The 22,923-nt window shown below is 41.4% G+C and overlaps 1 protein-coding gene across 8 annotated transcripts in view; it reads left to right on the top strand.

Annotated features, from left to right (window-relative positions):
- Positions 1-22,923, top strand: part of AUTS2 (activator of transcription and developmental regulator AUTS2) — a 983,444-nt gene that overhangs the window by 879,312 nt on the left and 81,209 nt on the right. For all 8 annotated transcript variants that reach the window (XM_087926163.1, XM_087926175.1, XM_087926166.1 and 5 more), the window contains one exon: positions 14,591-14,639. In XM_087926163.1, coding sequence (XP_087782289.1) covers positions 14,591-14,639 — 49 coding nt within the window. The remainder of the gene's footprint in view (positions 1-14,590; positions 14,640-22,923) is intronic.

Below are 22,923 nucleotides of genomic sequence, written 5' to 3'. Positions count from 1 at the left end.
AGAGGTGGAAGTGGGAAAAGCCAATGAATTCCATGCCATCCAGTGAAATCTTTCCTCTTCCAGTAGAATATCTGTAACTCAGAGTTGACTCGTGGAATTCTTGGTGCTCTCTGAGCTTCGTTGGTTAGTTGCAGACATTTCATGACCCAACTAAGTAACATCATCAGTGTAAGCAAACAACAAAAACCACCAACTACTCCTAAGCCCAACCCTGAGTTATAGATATTCTGTTCTACTGGAATGACTTCCTATTTAGGACCATATATTCCTACCAAGCCAGGGACTGTCTGATTTCCTTTCTAAGAGTCTTCTGCAAGAGATCCATGTCATGGTTCAGAGATGGATCTATTGAGTGATAATGGGGAAATTTTCAGTTGGCATCCTATATAGGGGTTCCTATTATCAGTTTGAGAACCAGTTCTTAAATCTGCATAGATGCCATGACTTCATCATTTTTACATATGCATTCTTACATTGTTAACCGCATCATTATTTTGCATGATGCATGAACGATATTCAAACACCAATTTGGTTTAGTGTCTTTCTTCCCATGGGCAACAGCTGAATGTCCCAAAGCTGGTTTTTTTTCAAAAGGCAACTGGACTTTGTTTTCCATTGAAGATGTCTTGCTTCTCAGCCAAGAAGCTTCTTCAGTTCTGACTGGTTGGAACAGAACTTTTTTTTAAAATGACTTTTCTTGCCACTGTTGTTAAGTGAATAGTTTCAGTTGTTAAATTAGTAACACAGTTGTTAAGTGAAACTGGCTTCTCCACTGACCTCGCCTGTTACAAAAGGGAAGCACATGACCCCAGGATGCTACAATCGTCTTAAAGGCAAGTCAGTTGTCAAGCCTCCAAATGTAAATCACGTGACCACGGGGATGCTGCAATGGTCATTAAGTGTGAAAAGTGGTCATAAGTCCCTTTTTTCAGTGCTGTTGTAACTTTGATCGGTCATTGTGAACTGTTCTAAGTTGAGGACTACCTCTATTCTCAACCAGTATGGCCAAGATTAAGGATTCTGAAAGTTGAGGTTCACACATCTGGAAGGCTGATCTTGAGAACATTACAACCCTATTCCCCACCAAAACCATGCAGTGGGCAGGAATCAACCCTCTTGAACTAAGACCCCTTTCTGAATAAACATAGAATGAATGAATGAATGAATGAACGAACGAACGAACGAATGAATAGTAATAGGTGCTTTACAGCCCTCTCTAAGCAGTTTACAGACTCAGCATATTGCCCCCAACAATCTGGGTCCTCGTTTTACCCACCTCAGAAGGATGGAAGGCAGAGTCAACCTTGAGCCTGGTGAGATTTGAACTGCCAAATTGCTGGTAATCGGCAATTAGGAGAAGTAGCCTGCAGTACTGCACTCTAACTACTTCGCCACCACCGCTCATGAATGGATGGATGGATGGGTAGATGGATGGATGAATAGCAATAGCACTTAGACTTATATACTGTACCACTTCACAGTGCTTTACAGCCCTCTCTAAGTGGTTTACAGGGTCAGCCTATTGCCCCCAACAATCCGGGTCCTCATTTTACTGACCTCTGAAGGCTGGAAGGCTGAGTCAACTTTGAGCCTGGTGAGATTCGATCTGCCAAACTGCTGGTAATCAGCAGTCAGCAGAAGTAGCTTGCATTCTAACCACTGCATCATCAAGGCGAATGAATGAATGAATGAACAAATGACATTTGTATTTATGGCTGTTGACATTTCCACAACATTCATTTCAAGGTAGGTAAAATGAGGTCTTCACCACATTCTGAAATAGATATCAGGGAGCTGGTTAGGGTGACTCAGGGCCTTTGTCTTTTGTTTGTTCTTTGAGCTTTCAGAAGTATACAGATAGTCCTCGACTTATAACAGTTCATTTAGTGACCATTTGAAGTTACAATGGCCCTGAAAAAAAGAGAATTATGACCATTTTTCACACTTAGGCTGGTTGCAGCATCTCCCATGGTCACATGATCAAAATTTGGATGCTTGGCCACTGGTTCATATTTATGACAGTTGCTGTATCCCAGGGTTGTGAAATCCCCTTTTTCTGTGACCCTCTGACCAGCAAATTCAGAGGGGGAGTCCGGTCCACTTAACAACTCTGTTTCAAATTTAACCACTGCGGTGATTCCCTTAACAGACGTGGTAAGTAAAGTCCTAAAATGGGGCGAAACATACTGAATAGGTTGCCAAAGGTGATCACGTGACCTGTCATATGACTTATGCACGTCGTAAGTATATGAGCCAGTTTGCCCAGCGTGTGAATTTTGATCACGGGTCCGTGGAGATGCCGTAATGGTCATAAATGTAAACAATGGTCAAACATCATATTTTTTTCACTTGTAAGTTTGAATGGTCACGAAATGAACTGTTGTAAGTCGACGACTACTTGACCTATGTACAATCCCATGAGGGATGATTTTTCGTAGGTTTTTTTCCCCCCTATGTTACACATCAATCAAGTACTCCTCCAAACCAAACATGAGCCATTGTCATTGTTTTGATGAGCAAACTGCCCACCAAAGCTAAAGACACACGACACAATCCTAATTTTTTTTTTTAAAAAAAAAGTTCCCTAAGAATTAAGAAACTGCAAAGCTTCAGAATAATAACAGGAAGCAAAACTGGGGAGATTTGTTCATTTATCTTCATCCTCATCCTCCTCACCAAAAAGATAAAGATAAAGTTATATAATAACTAACTTACAAGGAGGAATGTAATGTCCCAAAGTGAATTTCTATTACAGCTGTTAGATAACCAGCAAACTGCCAGAGAAGGCTTAAAGGCAAAGGCATATGAGGATTTGATAAATATTTTCCACAACAAAACACAATTGGTTTCAATGGGATATCATTGTGTTTCTCATTAGTTATCCTTCACTTGTTAGACAAGTTCTGAATTTCACAGAAACCCTACTGTGGATTTATTTTTGAGAGAAAGTGAGAGAGAGAGGCACACACAGAGAGAGAAACAGTGTGTGTGTGTGTGAGAGAGAGAAAGAGATGGTGAGAGAGAAAGAAAGAGACACAGAGAGAGACACAGAGAGAGAGAGAGAGACAGAGACACACACACAGAGACAGAAAGAGAAAGAGAGAGAGAGAGAAAGAAAGACACAGAGAGACAGAGAAAAAAAAAGAGAAAGACAAAGACTTGAATTTCTTGATGAGTCCAAACTATCCATTGAATTGTGCTTCCTTATATGCATGTGCACATTCTTGCAACATCACAACCCCTCATGCCTCACTTTCCCTGTCTTTTTAGAGCTGCATCAGAAAAGTTTCAAAGTGGATAACAAGCCAGTTCGTTATTGAAGGAAAGTATTGAGAGCCAGTTTGGTCTAGTGGTTAAAGCACCAGGCTAGAAAATGGGGAGACTGTGAGTTCTAGTTCCTACTTTAGTCATGAAAGCTACCTGGGTCAGTCATTCTCTCTCAGCTCAAGTCACCTCACAGGATTATTGCTGTGGGGAAAACAGGAGGAGGAAGGATATGTTCTCTGCCTTGAGTCTTTGTAAAAATAATAAAAAGTGGGAAATAAATAAAAAGTAATCAATTAAGTAGACTGTAAAGTGGGCTCTGACAAGATGCCATTCAATTAAGTTGTGGCTGATAAAGCTATCACCATCATTAGCAGAAGCAGCAACGCTTCATAATCCGCCTTTTCCTTCTTCTCTTTCTTCTCCTCAACTCTCTCCTCCTTCCTCTCCTTTTCTCCCTCCCCCTCTACCCCACCTTTTCTCTTTTATCCCCCCCCCTTCAGAAGAAGCCTTTTTGCGTTCATTAAATGCAACCTTATCTCTGAAATGATAAGTGCACCTAATCTCATTTCCTGACAAGCAATTCTGACAGCACCTTCCTTTTGATTCCAAAGACATGGAGTAGATGTATATTAATCTGTCAGTCATTTGGCCCAAGAAAGGATGGCTGGGGAGGGGTGTGTGTGTGGGAGGGGTGGAACATAGGTAAGGGGGAGTGTGTGCTGGCTATGGAAAGAAAGGAGCGGAACGTTTTGTCGAAGTGGAAAGAATGAGGGAAGGACGAAAGAAAGCTGGCTGGTGGGTATAGATTGGTGTGGTATTCCACCCAGAAGACGCTAAATATCAAATCCTGGAGTAAAAATGATTCTTATTCTAGAGATAATCACAAGGGAGTTATTAGGCTACAGGCTCCATTTCCATTAGAGCTGACAGCTGCACTGAAATTTCTCTCTCTCTCTTTCTTTCTCTCTCTCTCTCCCTCCCCCCCCCCCCCCCAATGAGATGAAAACAAAAGTCGATCTTTCAGGATTTTCTACAAATACTCTTTGTCATTAAGGCTGTTTATTTCGAGGATTTTTGTCCAGCAATCTATTATTCTTACTCTCTCCAGAAATAGTTTTACATTATGTTAATTTTGCTTTTAGTTAGGATTGTGTATGTTTAGTGATATTAAGCTCAGGGTGGGGGGAGGGTAGATGGGGGTGGGTGGGATATTTACTAAATGGAGCAAGGTTTTGTTTTTGTTTTTGAGTGGGGAAAGGATGGAATAAAGGATGTTTGACTTGGGATATTTATTCAATGCACCAAGGACTGTTTTTTTTTTTAATAGGGGGGAGATATACAGCATGTTTGAATTGGGATCTTTTAACCGCATAAATGGGAAGGTGTGGAATATATTATTAAAACAAATCCTTAATGAAAACTGAACTCTGGATCCGTCTACAGGCAGTTCTCAGCTTACAACCATTTCTTTAGTGGCCCTTTGATGTTTCAATGCACTGAAAAAAGTGACTGACAACTGGTCCCTTGTACATATGATTGTCATAACAACCCCTTTACCGTGTCATCAAAATTTGTGTGCTTGGCACAACCAGCATGTATTTAGTTGCACTGTCTGGGGTCACTTGGTCAACATTCAGGGATCTTCCCAGCTGGTTTCTGACAAGCAAAATCCATAAGGAAAGCCAGATTTGCTTAACGACCGTAGGAGTTACTTAAGAGCTACAGTGGTTCCCTTTAACGAGGGTACTAAAATAGATTGTAAAATCAGGTGTGAGTCACTTAGCCACTGGCTTGCTTAGCAGTGGAAATTCTGATCCCAAATTGTGGTCATAAGTCAAGATCTATCTGTACACTATGCAATGTACTATAGGTAGTCCTTGACTTATGACCACAATTGAGATAGATAGATAGATAGATAGATAGATAGATAGATAGATAGATAGATAAATAGATATAGACATATAGATAGATAGGTATAGATAGATATAGAGATAGAGATAGATATATAGATAGACAGATATAGATATAGAGATAGAGAGAGAGAGAGAGAGAAAGAGAGAGAGAGAGAGTTAGAGATAGATAGAGTTAGAGATTTAGAGACATAGAGACATAGAGATAGATAGATAGATAGATAGATAGATAGATAGATAGATAGATAGATAGATATAGAGATATAGATAGATAGGTAGATAGGTAGGTAGGTAGATATAGATATAGAGATATAGACAGATATAGAGATATAGAGATAGATAGATTAGATAGATAGATAGATATAGAGATATAGATAGATAGATAGATAGATAGATATAGATAGATAGATAGATAGATAGATAGATAGATAGATAGATAGATAGATAAATAGATATAGATATAGATACAGATACAGATACAGATATAGATATAGATAGTTCCACTGTGTTCTGCCCTGATTCCCCCTTCTCTTGGAATATTGTATCTGATACTGGACATTATATTTTAGAAGCAAGAGGGAGAATGTGAAACAGAGTGAGAAGAAAGTTATCGGGATGGTAAGCAGTCTTGCCAGCCAATCCCTACCACTTGTCTCAAATGGTATGGGGGCAGGGGTTGGGCTAGAAAACCTCTAAGGTCCCTTCCAACTCTGTTATTCTGGGGCGCATAGTGTGCAAAGGAGAAAACTACAGGTAGTCCTCAACCTATGACCACAATTGAGCCCAAAATGTTATGTTGCTAAGTGAGACATTTGCTAAGTGATTTTTTCCTCTGTTACGACCTTTCTTGCCATGGTTGCAAGTGTGAAAAACGTCCACAACTCATTTTTTCTGTGCCATTGTAACTTTGAACAGTCACTAAATGAAACTGTTGTAAATCAAGGACTATGCACAATAGGAAAATATATGGGATATGCCTGTCTAACCAGATCCAAGAGAAACAGCATGTTATAGATCCGGTCAACTAGGGAGTTACATTTGGTGGGTCCTAGATAGATTCCCTTTTCTGCCATGGTACCCATTATGGAGTCTCCTTCTCCCCTGGCATCTTTACTGACTTGCAAGAAGTGCCTAAAAACCTGGTTTTGCCATCCGGCCTGGCATCACCTGGCAAAGGATTGGTGAAATTCTGAAGTGCCTCCATTGTCATTAACAACTACCCTTAGCCCAATGTTTCTGCTCTTTTTGGAGCCTTGTATTTTTATAGTTTTTAAAGTTAATTTTAAGATGAAAAATTAAGAAGATGTTGGTAACAGAAGGTCAAGGGTTATTCAATCTCTTGCTTGGTTAATCTTAGCCCACATGCTTCCAAAATGCAGTAATTAATAGAAGTTAATATGGATTTGTCAAAACCATACCGTACCTTATTAGGCATTTTAAAGGCTTTTTGGCTGGGGAATTCTGGGAGTTGAAGTCCACACCTCTTGAAGTTGCTTGAACTTGAGTAACTAACTCCTTCCAACTCTGTCCACCTATGGTTCTGTTATCAGCCTTTACAATTTAGGGCAGCTCAACTATTCCTTCCTTGCAAGTCAATCCAAGGAGGAAGCACCAGCTTTGGGCTGCAAACATCCGAGCGATCCTTAGATGATCTACAGCAGGGTCTCCAACCTTGGCAACTTGAAGCCTGGAGGACTTCAACTCCCAGAATGCGGCGCCTGGGAGTTGAAGTCCTCCAGGCTTCAAGTTGCCAAGGTTGGAGACCCTGATTTACAGAGATCCAAAAAAAAAAAAAAACCTGACTGCCTTCTGCCACCTAACATGGTTCGCATTTTTTGCAGCGGCACACCTGAGCCAATTAATTCTAACCTGGCAGGCCAGGTGGGAATCGGGAAGCTTTGAGGTTCCAAAGCTTAGGTATGGATGGAACTTCCATGTTCAGAGGAAGTCTACTTGGGGCAAGACCGCCTAGCCTCTGGCTTAAGAAATCTAATGATGGAGTACAGGAGTTGGAGCGGGTCTATTATTTGATTTTTTTTAACGATCCGCCGGCGGGAGCTTCTCCAGAGAGGGGTCTCCCCCTCTTTCCCCGCCCGCCCCCAAAATTAACAATGAAAGCACTTCGGATCTCTTCCACCCCCCCTCCCCAGCTCTGAAGATGAATGGGGGAGGTACCGGGCGGTGGAGCCAAGCGGCGACGGGGGCGGGGCGAGAGGCGGGGCAGGGCAGGGCAGGGGCAGGGGAGGAAACGCCACTGGCTCACACGGTGGGAAGGCTGCCGAGGGAGCCCGCGGAGCTGTCGGAGGGCTCGGGCTGAAAGGGACCGTGGCGCTGGTGGCGCGGGACGAGACGGGGGCTTCGGGTTGCCGCCGGAGCGCTTTGGGTTCTGGGCCAGGGTCGACGCTGGCCCCGGATTATGGGATCGCCTGGCCGCCGGCGCGCTTGGGTGCCAATGGAATTCACTTGAATCGGGGCCGGTGGAAGGACGCGCGCGGCAAGACGGACGGGCGGCCGGCGGCTTTGTGTGAGAACCTGCGGAGCTGGAAGGGCTGATACTCCCCCTCCACTTTCTTCGTCCCCTCTTTCCACGCCTGGCCTCCCTCCGGTGGCGGCGGCGAGACAACCTCCCGGGAACATAATAACCTTCTTGGGCGCCGGGAGCTTCTCCAGAGCGCACGGTGCCAAACGATTCTTTTGCGCCCTGGGCGCACATGGTTCCCTTTGTCCTACCGGCTGGGATCTCCCGGCGCGGTCCCTGATTTCGATCCTCGCCCCTCCCCTTTACTAGCCGCCTCTCTCTTGCGCTCTCCTTCCCCAACCGTCGCAGGACCCGCGATTAAGTCTCCTCTCCCGCCGCCGCCGCTTCTTCCCGGAATGGCCGAGCGCGCTGGGATCCCAACCTGGGAAGGACTCGCCTTTGGACGGAATAGTTTGGTTTTGCGTTTGGGAATAAGTGCTTCTTACTGAACGGATCGGAGTTGGACAAAGATTCCCTGACTCTTTTTCGGCCTCCCTTCCCAGACATGAACTTGCCAGCTGTCACTTGGGTTGTTTAACCCGCTGGACGATCAGGTAAAATTCGCTTTTTTTGCGTTCTTGCCCGGGGCAAAATGGAGTGACTCTCAATAACCTGGCTTTGTGCGTGGGCTATCTTTGTGTCTGCGGGTTTCTCGGCTGGGATTTCTTCCGCTCTCCGTCTGATCATGGCAATATTGAAGGATCGACCGTCTGTTTTATTCAGTTCCAGGGTGGAGTGGTGGTGTTGTGGGGCGGAATATCTCAAACCATTGTATTGCTTTCCTTTCTTGCCTCCTGGGTTTGTCTTTGCGGATGGCTCTGAGAGCTTCAGAAAGACAGGAGTTGGAAGAATCGGGATGGAGAATTTCTTAGATAGTCCTAGGAGTTTATCCTCCCTTCCCAGGACTGAAGCCCTTCCATTAAGATTGATCCTGGTCCTTTTTAGTCAAAGCAAGCAAGCAAACCATATTCTGAATATATCCTGGGAAAATAGGGAAGTCTATTTGGGTTTACAGTAGTCATCCTAGGTTCCAGAAGGGTTCGGGTGAACAGATTAATGGAGAAGGTCTTTGATTTATGTTCAACAGTAATTAAGAGACTTATGGACATTGTTGTTGAGGTCTTTGGCTTTGCTGGTTATGAAAACGAGGATGGTAAAAATCTGGAGTTACCATTTTTGCTTCAAGTTAGCTGGTTTTACCGGAGTGTAAAACAGGATGTCCTTGTATTGTCCAATGTTGTTATCCAGCCGATCTCCAAGATGCCTAAACTGGGCATCAGAGTTGAGTGCTGGATAGAGCTAAACCCATTTTCTTTTGCCAAAATTTACAAAAGGGCAGAATAATTAAGGGGCAAGAACCTATTCTTGTATTTTCCTTCTTAAACATTTTCTTTTTTGTTTGCTGCCAATGATCATATGGCTTTTTCCCGAGCAGCACGGTTTCATTGTGGAGGGAAGCTCTGAGACAAGTTTTCATTTGTGAAAATTGTATATTTTATTTCATTTGAGAACCTTTAATGGCAGAGAAGCTTTGAGATTCGTTTTTAGGTTTTTAAAAAATATTTCATTTGAAAACCTTGAAATTGAACTTTGAATGGTTTCCCTAGAATCCTTGGGCAGTCTCCATATTCAAGAATTATTTTAGTTCCTGCAAAGTTGCTTAGATTGTGTATGCTTAGATTAAGCTCAGATAGTTCTTTTGTGCCCTACATTTTATTAAAGATAGACAAACCGTACTGCAGTTAATGCTTCAGAAGTATTTATCTGATTTTATCTTTATCTCTGCTTGAAAGTAAAAGACATGAAACTGTAATTTTTGCATTTGACTGTTAGAACTGTTTCTGGCGATGGAAATACTGTGTATTGTTGGTTTTAGAGTAAGAGGTTAATGCATTTTATATTTTATACCAAAGAAAGTTGGAAGGGTGGTTTTTTTTCTATCTCCCCCCTTTTTTCTTTTCTGCACTCCTAATTTTGTTCTTTTTCTGAACTTTTCTTTTTCTCACTCCTGTTTTTCTGTTTCTTTATATTTTGCCTTTTGGTTGAAATTAATAACTTTCTTTAAAAAATGCTCTGTCTTTCAACAAACCTGTGAGGTAGATCCTTCTAGGAATAGGAACTGCCCTAAATGCATCCATTGAGGTCGAGTGACAATTCACAGCTAGTTTTCAGTCCAGAGTTATATTCCACTGGCAGCCTCTGTGTTTATTTCTTAGATTTAAGTCCCAACTTTTTAAAAAAACTTCAAAGCAGCATATATTCCACCCCGCAACCCCCACAACAACAACTCTGAGGTAGATTGGGCAGAGAGACCTAACTGGCCCAAATCCTTTGAGTTGCCAGGGCTGAGGGTAGGACTCGAACCCCAGATCTTGATGCAATAGCTGAATTCCCTGACTTTCTCCTTGGCTGGCAATCCCTTGCCTGATTTTTCACGCCTATATATGCATGTGGGTCATTTTTGTTACCAGCTCTGTTGTGTTCTCAAGTCCAATGACCTCAGGCAGGTGGAGCAGTAGCACCAACAGGCAGCCTAATCCATTGGTATCTGTGAAGAAGGGGAGGGGGGGGTCACTGCCTCTTTGCTCCCCCTCCGTGAAATAAATCCTCCCAGGTTTCTCTGGATTGGAGATGAATGGAAAAAGCAGCTGGGCTGTTTTTCCACCTCTGTCTTCCCCAGTTCCGTCTTGATGGGGCGAGAGCCAGACTAAAAAGCCACAGAGGGGGCCTTGATGCAAATCCATCTCCCAGCTCCTAATTACGGCTTGGGTGATCTTTCTCTCCCCCTCTTCCTCCTACACCTTCATTTAGGCGGCTTAGTGGGTTGGATCCCACTTGCTTTCAAAGAAAACCAAAAACCAAAACCCTTTCATGTCAGGGCAGAGTTGATGTTTTTGCAAGTGCTTGGCCTCGGCATATGCCAAGAAAACAAAAGCGCCAACCTCTTTTCTGTCTGGACAGGAAATAGATATACTCTACTAACAAACACAACCTCCCCCCCCCCCCCTTCCAATCCCACAAATAGACATTTTGCCTTTACGGCAGAACATTCCTTGATGGAAGAGAAGAAGGGGGGGGGGGAAGGGGAAAAAAAAATCACTGATGTGTCTCGGCCAGAGAGGTTTGCTGACATTTAACATTTGAAGCCAAAGCAGTCCGTAGCCTGGAAGGCTGAAAGGGAGGCAGGGAGAGAGTAGTGTGTGTGTGTGTGTGTGTGTGTGTGTGTGAGAGAGAGAGAGAGAGAGAGAGAGAGAGAGAGAGAGACAGATACAGTACTTCCTTCTCCGCTCCCTTTGCTTATTTGCACCGTTTTTCTCCCTGGAAGTCATGAGAGTTTAGCTTTGGTCGAAAATGATTGAGGCTCAATGGGGGACACTGTCTCCATTCCCCCTGCCCCCCTTCCTTCCTGCCTTCCTTTTCCTGTCTCAAAAATCTTGCTCATCGTATTTTAATTCTCATGCATATTTTACCTATGTAATCATACGCATTTTACTCGTCAGATTCTAGCATCCAGGTTTGCGTGTGCAGAGTTGCACGTGGGAACCTCCTTCCCTCCCCACCCGCCCTTCAGTGTGAAAAGTGGCAAGAGGTCAAGAGGAGATTCACAAAATGGATGCACCCATCGCTTCCCCCCTTTCAGAAAAATAACACACACCCCTTTTAGCCATGCCGGGATTAGTCCTAAATCCTGATAGAAATTACCCCATTCCTTCAAAATGGGACAGTGCCTGGAATTCTGCCGCTCTCTTAATCTACAAGATGATAAAAGTTTATTCATTCCTGCTAATAAACTCCCATTTCTGGCTGTGTTTTGTTCTACAGTTCGGTCACATTTTTCATGCGGTAATTTTTTTTTGTTTAAATAGTGGAAAACATCCTTGAGTAATTTTTGACTTCAAATCCTGGATGGAAGTCAAACAAATTCAATCCAGAAAAAATGAGTGATCTTCACATCTCTTGTTTGACTGACATCAGAAAGTTTATTTGTAAAGGGGATGGTCAGAGACCCTCCTCTTTGGTTTTGATGGACAGTTAGGTCAGATTTAGTTTCTCATTTACCTCAGGTGGTTTCTTATCCTTTTTCTGTGTCCTACACGGAATGTCTTCCTTGATAGCCAGCAGATGCTACGGTCCTGCATTTAATCCTGGACTAAATACACCTCAGTTTTTACTTAGCCAACATCCCCAACAATTTTTATACGGCATATTTTCCGAGAGCAATCATCATATTCTTTCAATTTTGGCAGCTTCTTCTCCTTTTAAATATTTGTACCAAATTGTGAGGAAACCTGGCTTTTCTCTTCATTTCATATATGACAGTTGAAGGAGGTTTGAGCTGCATGTGTTTGGTATACAGTATCTCAGTATGAAATTAATTCCGTCTTTCTTTTACAAACAGTGGGATTATGTGTACACTTCCATGGCATGTGTAAAATTATGTTGTGAGAGAATGAACATATTTGGAGAGAGAGTGACAGAGAGACAGACAGAGAGAGGAGGGGAATGTTTCAGCTCTATTTTCAAAGCTATTATTTTGTGTTACATTTTGGCTTGTATCTTGAGGTTGCAAAAGCCAGGAGGAATCTGTTGAAGCCAAAGAAAGAAGATGACTCGCCCAATTATCTGGGACACCCATGTCTTCAATCTTCCCAATTTAGTTTATAAAATCCTGCATTTGCTTGGCTGTTTGACTACCATGATGAATCTGTTGGCAGATAATGCTAACAGTATTTACACAGTTGGTAATCAGGATTCCAAACGGATGATTCCTAAATGCCAAGAATAAATCTGAATTTCTGTCTTGCTTCCTTTAGAATGGTACCTCTTCAACGTCTAATAAATAAAACCCTCATACTTTTCATTTGGCTTCTGAAGTGATCATGCTGGAAATACTTCTCTCTGAATCCACTGGAATTTACTTTTGAGCAAAGATACAATGGATCAGGCACAAAATTGCTTTATGTTTGCGAGTGTGTTTGTATGCACGCAGGCGTGTGTTCTGTCATGGGCTTCCATGCGGTGTGTTAATCTATTTTTAATTCAGTTGTTTGAAGATAGGTTTGGGTATAGCTTACTTGCTTCTCTGAAGTTCCGGTTGGTTTTCTATGCATAGATTTTTTTAAATTAGATATATATTTCCTTAACAACGAGCCTGGATGCTAGGCCAAGCTGGACATTTTTTCCCCCTTCATGAATGTAGGTGAGTGACAAATCTCAGCGCAGCTCTTGTTACGATTTTTGAAATTCCGTAAGAAAATACAGCGGTGACAGTTGAACTTCTCAAAGCTACATCCGCACAGTGTGCTATCTGGTATATTTCATTGTTTGTACTAGTACCTAAGTCTCATGGGTGAGGTAAGGAATGTTTGACTGAAATTACTAGAATGGTTCATCACATAGAACCACAACCTACCTACTGAATCCATTTTGTAGGAGGCCACGGAAAGCAATTCTCTACGCTTTTACTTAACGGCTTGCAGTGGGATTGGAGTGAAGGAAACACGCTTAAAGAAAAGGGAAAGGAAGAAATACAACTGATTAATTGGAAGGAAAGACATTTGGGAACTTGATGGCCAAATGTTTATTGCGATCATGTTGGTTTTGTGCCTCTGAAGCAAACTCAAACCTCTGACATTTGCATCTCTTCACATATAGTCTGCTTCTTCTTTTCATAGCAAAGTGCAAGATGTGATACAGGCTGAACGTTGGTATCAGCTTCTCTGCATGTTAACTGATAGGGTTTACTCTTTTAAAAATCTGATGTGTTACATTGGCTTCTCGGATTAGGTTGTGGATTTGAAATATTGCCCCAAGAGTTTTAGGAGAAAAGATTGGAGTCAGATTTGTGAAGGAAATCAGATTTGTGATAGGAGAAGGTTCATAATTAAGCTAATTAAGGAACATCTTGCAATAGCTGTAGAAGTCCTGTCTGATCTGTTTTATTTTCAGTTTGGCCCAAGGAAGAAAGAGGTTATCTTAGGTAGGGTTCTCTGAAATAAATGTAAATAATAATAAAATTTGAGACAGGGGGTGGTTTCTGGTGTGCTATGGTTCATGGGGTCGTGAAGAAGAATCGTTCACAACTTAGCAACTGAACAACAACAACCAAACCGAAGGGAAAGGACTGGTATTTGCTGAGATGGGTGTGAAATTGAAATAGTGGCTGTGATCTATGACTTTTGGTATGGTCCAACCTTATATAGTGGAAAAAATGTTCACACTCATGGAGGCTGTGAAAAGTCTATTATTTTTATTGTGACGTTTTAAGAAGGAAGAAAGTGGCTTGAAAGAAGCCTGCAGATTTGGATGCTTGTAAAATAGGGATACCATCAAGTCAAAAATGGTTGAGTTGAATCTGAGCTGTGAAGAAATTTCCTGCAGTTTACTAAGCGAGATCATTGTGCACCCAGATAATTCAATATATATGCTTACATGAGGTCTGGTTGGAATATAAACTACTATTTCTGTCCTGAAGCTCCTTTGGAGTTTAATGCATGATCAATGACCAACATCTATAAGGTGCTAATCATTTAAATATGAAAGAATGATAAGGAAAACCACACAAAAGCATTTCTACACAATTTCTTCCCCTCTTTGAGTGGAAGTGAAAAACACAACATTGCTTTATGTACAGATAACAGGATATTCCTGCACAGCTAAATAGCACCATCTTCTGGGCAACAAAAATTTAAACATCATAGATGTTCGTCTTTTGTTTCCTATCACACATCTCTGCTTTCGGTCCTTCCCAGATCTTTTTCTGACTAGGACTTTAAAAAAAACCACGATATTTTCTGATATGTATATTCCATGAAGCAATCAACGCTTGTTATTTGTTCTGCTCCATAATTGGCTTCAAAGTTTAACATATTTTTATTTATTTTTATTATTTTAGGCCTCGGATGCCAGCTCAGAAAAGTTGTTCAATACAGTCACAAACAAAGGTAAGTTTACACACTTCCTTCTTCAGTTCTGTTTATTGTGCTACCTCTGTTACATCTTACAATTTTCATAAATCTTGTCTTTGTCACTGGACAGTTGCTTCATTTTTTTTTTAGGCTACTGTTTGTATTTTGAAACTCAGGGAAGAAAAACCCTGGTTAAAAAGGAGAAAAAAATTCATTAAATATTATTCAGTGATATCTGATTTGATAGGTGGAAATTAATCAAAGTAGCCATTTTGGGAAATGTTTAACTGTGGCTATTTTCCATCTGGTTGCCTGATGGGTACAGATTTAAGAAGAACTAATTTGTATGTTAGGCAGTTACTGTTAAATGCCATTTAGGGTTCATGTCGTGAGGATTATGTATGGAATCCTGTCTATGGGAGCTGCTTTTAAAAAGTCAATTTTTAAAAAATTGTGACAATTCCCTGCAACATACGATTAGTTTCATTAATTCCTCTCAGGCTGCCATAAATGTGGGTGTGTGGTTAATGGCCATAACAAGAGGGTGTAGCTGGGTTTGCAGCAATGAATTAATAGAAGTTATTTTGAGTGTACTGCTGTATAATGGGATTTTCTGCATGTGTGCCTGGATGTATTCAGCAAGTACAGATAGTCCTTGACTTAGAACCATTCATTTAGTGGTCGTTTGAAGTTACAACTCAAAAAACTTGACGACCATCACAGCAACTCCACAATCAAGTGATCAAAATTTGGGCAGTTGGTAACCAGCTTGTATTTAAGAGGGTTGCAGCATCCTGAAGTCACGTGTTTGTCATTTCTGATCTTCCCTGCCAGCTTCTGACCAGCAAAGTCAATGGGGAGGAAGCCAAACCCATTTAACCATGATTCATGAAACTGCAGTAATTTGCTTAATAATTATGCCCCCCCCCCCAAAAAAAGATTGAAAAATTGGGCATGATTCACTGTACAGCTGCTTTGCTTAGCAACTGAAATTCTGGTCTCAATTGTGGTCGTAATTCGAGGACTACCTGTATTTGAGATGGAAAGTGGAGAATATCTTTGTCGAAGACGGGGAATTTTAAAGATTTAGAATCGGGTTACTGTATCTTTATTTAATCTTCCTTTTCTATCTTTTCTGTTTCACTGAGCTTCTGGTATTAAGTTGCTGTTTGGTTAAGCAGAGTATTTATAGAAAAACTTGGCATCTTATGAGGTCCAAAGACAGTTTCTAGGTGGGATTGATTAGTGACTGAAAGCCTGAGAAGAATTCAGACTTAGTGTTTAGCCTCTCTAATTGAAAAAAAAAGGGTGAGCCATGAACTTACTTTGAAGGCCGTCTCTGGCACTGTCTTTAAAGTCTAAATGGGACTTTAAGTTCTTGGCAGTATTTCACCAAAAATGAATCAACTGAATAAACAAAAATGCCATTCTGATTTACAGTGTTTAAAAAAAGGTCCAAATACTTTTGAATTAAAGTGAACGTCTAGTTGGAGCTCAATATCCATGAAATTTGCAAGGATCTAGCAGAAGTGGTTGGTCACTGTCTTTTTGGGGGGGATGAGTTTTCAAGGTCTTGGTCCAGCCTACAATTCTGGAATTTTTTGGTTAGCTCCCTGTCAAGAACTAATAATTCTTAATTCTCTCCTTCCTAAAAACCTGAAAAGATAAGGAAAAACCGGGGGAATTGAAGCCCAGAATAATGTCAAATGCAGGTGCTAGAAGTTGGCAATAATCTGTTTGATAGTATCAATAGTTATTGGCATTCAAAAATAAACAAGACCTCCTGAAGACCAAGAATAACAAGTTCTTGCACTGTTTTTCTTCATCTGGGCATCTCTTAGGAAGAATTATGAGGAATAAGCAACTCTTCTGGGTGAGGTTCAGCTTGGCTTTTTGGTAAAATGTAGATAATTAAGGACTAATAATTAGGACCTGTTTTATTCTATTTTGCATTGATCAGATTCCCAGGCCTCAAAATACCCAACATAACAGAGTAACAGAATAACAATAGAATAACAGAGTTGGAAGGAACCTTCAATGTTTTCTAACCAATCCTCCTGCTCAAATAGTAGGCCCTACACCATTCTGGAGATATGGCTGTTCAGTCTCTTCTAAAAAACCTTCAGTGTTGGAGCATTCACAACTTCTGGAGACAAGCTGTTCCACTGATTAATTGTTCTAATTGTCGGGATATTTCTTCTTAGTTTTAAGTTGCATCTCTCTTTGACAGGCTTCCACCTTTGACCCCTTGTCGTACCTCAGATACTTTGGAGCAGGGATCTGCAACCTTGGCAACTTTCAGACTTGTGGACTTCAACTCCCAGAGTTCCTCCGTTTTGCTGGCTGAGGAATTCTGGGAGTTGAAGTCCACAAGTCTGAAAGTTGCTAAGGTTGGAGACCCCTGCTTTGGAAAATAGGTTATTCGTCTCCTTTTTGTGACAGCCACTCAAATATTGGAAGACCGCTATTATGTCATCCCTAGTCATGATAGACATACCTTTTTTTTTTTTTACATGGGTCATGTGATTCATGTAGAAAAGGGGCAGGGTTTCAATTATAAAGTTGTGGCTGCCATCTTTACTTTTTTAAAAACTTCATTTTGCTGATGATTCTGTTCTACCTTGAAGAGGAAGTTAAACTCCCTAGCTTAATTGGCCCTTTTTAAATTTAAGTTTCTGTGTTCAAATTACAAGGTGAACAAGACCAGATTAAGATCTAGCAAATGCTAAGCTTCATTAGCATTGATGTTGGTTTGATGTTTGGTATGTGGGTGTGTGCTTTTGGTTCTGTTGCAAGAACCCAACCTGTCTAGCTGTTCATGTTTTGAAACCTGGACAACTTCCAGTATGGACTTCAGTTTCCAGAATTCTCACCAATGGTCCCGATTGGAGAATTCTGAGTGTTCAAATCCAAATTTCAGGAATTATCCCGGAAACATTCTGACGCTAATGTGTGATTTGTGTATTGTGCAAACCAAGAACATGAATTAATCCAGTAACTGGAGAAGGTGTGTTGTCTAGGTAATTTGGGAATAACATACAATTTGAATTCCAGTTGAATTTAATTAAGGTTTAATTCAATACAGTTGCTTTCATTAGTCCTCCAGTATTTGACAATTTCCCTCACTATTTGGGGAACAACTATTTGAAAAATTTTGGACTACTTTGTGGCCACAAGTAATGAACTTTGGGCACAAGTATCTCTAATTTTTTTATTAAATTTATACCCCACTTTTCTTTCCAGTATGTATGACAGTATACAGAACATTCTTTTGCTTTCCCTAACAACTAGCACCCTAAATGTTCCTGAAAGAAAGTCATTTTTTTCCTTAGTGTGTTTGAGTCATTCTTGACCTCTAGCAACTATATAGACAAGTCTTGGCAAGATTTTCCTAAGACTGAGAGAGAGGGATTGACTCAAAGTCACCTAGCTGGTTTCAGTGCCTAGGGCAAGATTAGATTAGATTAGTCTCTTGATTCCCTAGCTTGGTGCCTTCAGCCATTATACCAAACTTTCTTAAGACTAACTGACCTTAAGTCACCCAGAGAACTTTTGTGATTGAGGAGGGATTTGAACTCAAATCTCCCTGATGCCAGTTCAACATTTCATCCCTGATGCCAGTTCAACATTTTATAGGAAACAGAGCATCTTACATACTGCTTTGAAGTATATAAATCTTACACTAAGTATATAAGTCTTTAAAGAAGTACATACCTCTTTATATACTTACCTTTGACAACTGGGTTAAATGAATTAGTGGTTGTTGTGATCCTTAATTGTCTTTCTTTCAAAGATTCATTAGTTACCTGGATATTTTCCATTAACATGTGCTGGAATCTGCTTCCCAGTTTCTAAAAAGTTTTTAGAACTTGACAAAAGAGACTTCCGTAGATGGCTAGTGATTTCCTCAAAATTAATAACAGTGACATAATTATTGTAGGAGTTTCTGGATATGAGGATTTGTGAGCTGGCTGTTATATTCTCAGACTTCAGAACATGAGTTTGTATCTGTGGTTTAGCAGCGGGGATATCTGGTTTGGTTTCTTGCCTCTTATTCTCCAAATTATGGAATATGGAAGATCTACCACATTGGCACTCATCTGCCATAAGAGCTAAGATTTGAAAAACAGAGCTTCTCTTTGGTCATTAGCAATTATATGTGGCTATCCGAGAACTGAATAAGCTTTCAGGCCTGAAGTTCATGTAGAGCCAGGGGATCAAACTCAATTTCATTGAGGGCTGCATCAGGGCTGTGGTTGATGGTGGGGGGACGGGGGGCAGGGCTGACTGGGTGGGCATGGACAGCTTGACGCCACTCCTCAAACTGCCGGCATGTTTCCTCTTTCCATTGAGTAGGCCAGGCCGAAGCCACACTGGCCCAATGTTTCCTCTTTGCATTGGGTAGACTGGGCCGAAGCGATGTGGACTGGCCCCTTATATTTTCCAGGATGATCCAACCACATCACAGGCTGCATCTGGCCCATGGGCCTTGAGTTGACACCCCTGATGTAGAGGTAGTCCTTGATTTAATGACTGTTCGAAGTTATGACAACATTGAAAAAAATGACTCACGACAGGCCTTATCCTTATGACTGTCTCAGCATCCCCACAATCATCCGGTCCAAATTTGAGCGCTTGGCTATGTTTTTATAAAAGTTGCGATGTACCAGGGTCATGAAACCATTATTGGCGACCTTTCCAGCCAACTTCTGACAAGCAAAGTCCACGAGGGAAGCCAGATTTGCTTAATGACAATGTGATTTGCAACTGCAGTGATTCACTTAACAATCATGGCAAAAATGGTCATAAAATCACCACCTTGTTTAACAACGGAAATTCTGGTCTCAGTTGTGTGCATACGTTGAGGACTATATGTATGGTAATTGTCTTCGCATGCAGTGCTCAAGCACATAAACTACCATATGTTATAGCATATATTATGTCCATGCTAAGTGAGTGCCTGAACAAGGACAAACAATTGCACATTTTGGACTTACCTACATCAATGCTTCCAAAACTTTTCCCTTCATTACCCAAAATTGCTTCCCAAAAAGTCTTATCAAACTTTGAGGACTGTCCATAACCCCCTTCCTTCAGCAGTGTCATAACTCTGAATGGACACCAAACAAATAGCCTTAACCTGAGTACCAGCTCTGTTATAAAAACTGGATCACTGATTGAATTTTATGACACTTCAACAAACTACCGATGGATTTTTGTCATAATGGAAATACTTGGGAAGATTTTCGAGGATATTTTTAGTACACCTGACAATCTTTTAAGTCAATTTGAAGGTCTCTGTTGTGGTGGTACTTTTACCCAATTTTGGATAATTTATCTAGGTTTGGAAAGTAGTGTCCTTAGGACAGCAGGGACCAATTCCATGGAGAGAGGTTTTTCCATGGACCAGAGAGGGCATGGTTTTACATGCTGACTGCATCTCGGGGATGGAGCTTTGCTTGTTTGCGCAACCCAGTTTCTGGCATGCTGTGGCCAGGTACTGGTCCACAGACCGGTGTTCTGACCTAGGCTTCCCAAGATCATGAAGCAGACTCCTTGTCCCAATAAAACCCCTTTTATTTAGGTTAAAGGGAATTACTTTCCAGCAAAGTCCCAGCAAACAATCTTTCATGAGATTTCACAACTACAGACTTGGAGAGTTGCCAGGCTGATGTCTTCCAAATGCCATGCTGTAGCAGCAATTCCTTGGCAAGCAGTCAGGAACAGATCTTCACTCTAATGAATTGAACTAATTGTCTCCTGCAAGCACTGCTCCCCTTTTGTTCCTCTTTATTCCCTATGGGAGGGGCCATTCACTGTCCACCTGAGCCTTTACTCCTGAGTCAACCCTTGTTCCTTAACTGTTCCCTTCTCCTGGCAGCTCTGCGCATACACACACTGGGAACAGGCTCCAGCTGTTCTTCTTCCTCACTGATCTTCGACTCCAAAGGCAGCTGACAACTGTCAGACGGCCCTGGCCTCATCTCTGCCTCTGTGCAGAATACTCGTCAGAACCTTCCCCAGACTCCAGGACTGGGCCATGTTCCTCCACAACCTCCTCACTGTCCAAGTCTACTGCCAGCTCCACTGGCTGCTGGCGGGCCACGACAACTGGGGATTGGGGACCCCTGTTCTAGAGTGTATTTATTTGTTTGGATACTATGGCCATCCACCTCACAACTGTGATTCGGGACAGTATACAAGGATGAAAACAGTAACTATAAACAATGAGTCATGATGTACAAGATAAACAAGTCATCCAAAACCTAGAAACCACAGCAGAAGAAACAGACAGGTCTTCAGAGCTTTGTGAAAAGCCAACAGGGTTGCGAATCATCAAGATCTTCATGGGACCAAAGAAAGCTGATGAGCTGATTGCATTAACAGAGGGATACAATCAAGATCAAGTGAGGTACTAATATCACTCTATAAAGCCTTAGTAAGACCACACCTAGAATACTGCATCCAGTTTTGGTCACCGCATTATAAAAAAGATGTTGAGGCTTTAGAAAAAGTGCAGAGAAGAGCAACCAGGATGATTAAGGGACTGAAGACTAAGGCATATGAAGAACAGTTAAGGAACTGGACTTGTCTACTCTAGTAAAGAGAAGGACCAGGGGAGACATGATAGCAGTGTTCCAATATTTGAGGGGCTGCCACAGAGACGAAGGGGCCAAGTTATTCTCTAAAGTACCTGTAGGCCAGACAAGGAATAATGGATGGAATCTGGAACTAAGGAGAAACTTTCTGACAGTGACAACAATTAACCAATGGAACAGCTTGCCCTCAGAAGTTGTGGGAGCGCCATCACTTGAGACCTTCAAGAAGAGAAGAAGAAGAGCTGATTTAGAAAAAAAAATATGTCTAAATACGGCAAAAATTAGAGGAAAGATTGAGCACTTTGTGTTTGTCTATATATATGTGTGTGTGTGTGTGTGTGTGTAAAGTAAAATAAACCTACAAACTTGAAATTTGGCACATATGTTCCTCTTGGCTTCTACGTGCTCACTAAGAAAGGATTTTTTGAAATAACCATCAGAGCTTTAGTATTTCCTATATTATTATGAACACGATCTGATGCTAAGGAGTTCTACTCCCCTTCCTCACCTGAAAAGAAAGCTTTCCAAATGCAAAACACAAGCAGAGGAGAGGACTTTCAGTTTTAGTTTCATGGCAGCAAACAGCTTTAGTACAGGACAATTGAGCTAAGCCATGCCCAGGCTCCTTGCTGTCTCCTTCTTCCTCACACAACAAATACTGTTTCAGCTTCCAAACAACCCTCAATTTTCTCACACACTGACAGGATGTTAGCCAGATGAATTCCAAAGAATGCTGGTAGGCAGAGGCAGATCCCCCACCCCTTTATTTTCCTTCCCCAAAACTAAGCCTGACCACATAGTTTCGTAGCAAAGTAGAGGTATCGAGCTAGTAAGTCTATATGACAAAAAAAGTTTCTAAAAATGCAGCCCTAAAGCTGTGTTTCTCAACTTAGGGACCCTCCGGATGTATGGATTTCAGTTCACAGTATTCTTACCAATGGCCATTCCTAAGAATTCTGGGAGTTGAAGTCTACACATCTGAACTTGTCCGGTAGGGAAACATTTTTCTGAAGTTGTAAACTACACCAAAGTTGTCAGGCAAATGGTAATTGTGATGTGATGGGAAAGGAAGGGGAGGGGGATGTTAGATAGACAAGGAGTCTGATAAGTATTTCTTTTAATTAATTAAATTTGAACCATAATTCAAACCAACAGGAGAGAATGCTTTTTCTGTTATATTACAAGACCATTGAGTTGTAGGTCATCCAATCTAATACCACCTTTAGTGCAGAATCCAGTCTCACAGATAATCATCCAATCTCTGTTTGAAGCCTTCCAGGGAAAAAAAAATTTCCCGCTTTGTGAGTCAGCTGTTCCTGTGGCTAAAAGCACATTGATTTATTCATTTTTGTGTCTGTGTTTGTTTAATTTATATATAAGCTGCCCAACTCTGGATGGCATACCGCATGAAACAATTGAAAAAAATAATACAGAGGCCATGCAAAACAAACATTTTACTGCTTTATTGGTCGCACTGTAAATTGCTTTTTGTAAATGTCTTTTTCAGTACGAGGTAAATGCAGTCCCATCAAATAAACAATTGTTTTTATTGCCTCACAGTTACTCATACCTTGGTCATGTCCTGTTTGGGTTACTGCAGTGTGCTGTACATGAGGTTTCCCTTGAAGACTACCCAGAAACTTCACCTGGTCCAGAATACAATAGCATACATAGTAGTGGGGGCGCTTAGATTTGACCTTTTGCTGGGCAAATGGCACTGC

The sequence above is a fragment of the Pseudonaja textilis genome, chromosome 1 (genome assembly GCF_049901715.1).
Source record: "Pseudonaja textilis isolate UNSWEBS1 chromosome 1, rPseTex1.2, whole genome shotgun sequence".
In the NCBI taxonomy this organism is placed as follows: domain Eukaryota; kingdom Metazoa; phylum Chordata; class Lepidosauria; order Squamata; family Elapidae; genus Pseudonaja; species Pseudonaja textilis.
Note: the sequence above shows the minus strand (reverse complement) of the source record. Positions and strands in the feature narration are given on the sequence as shown.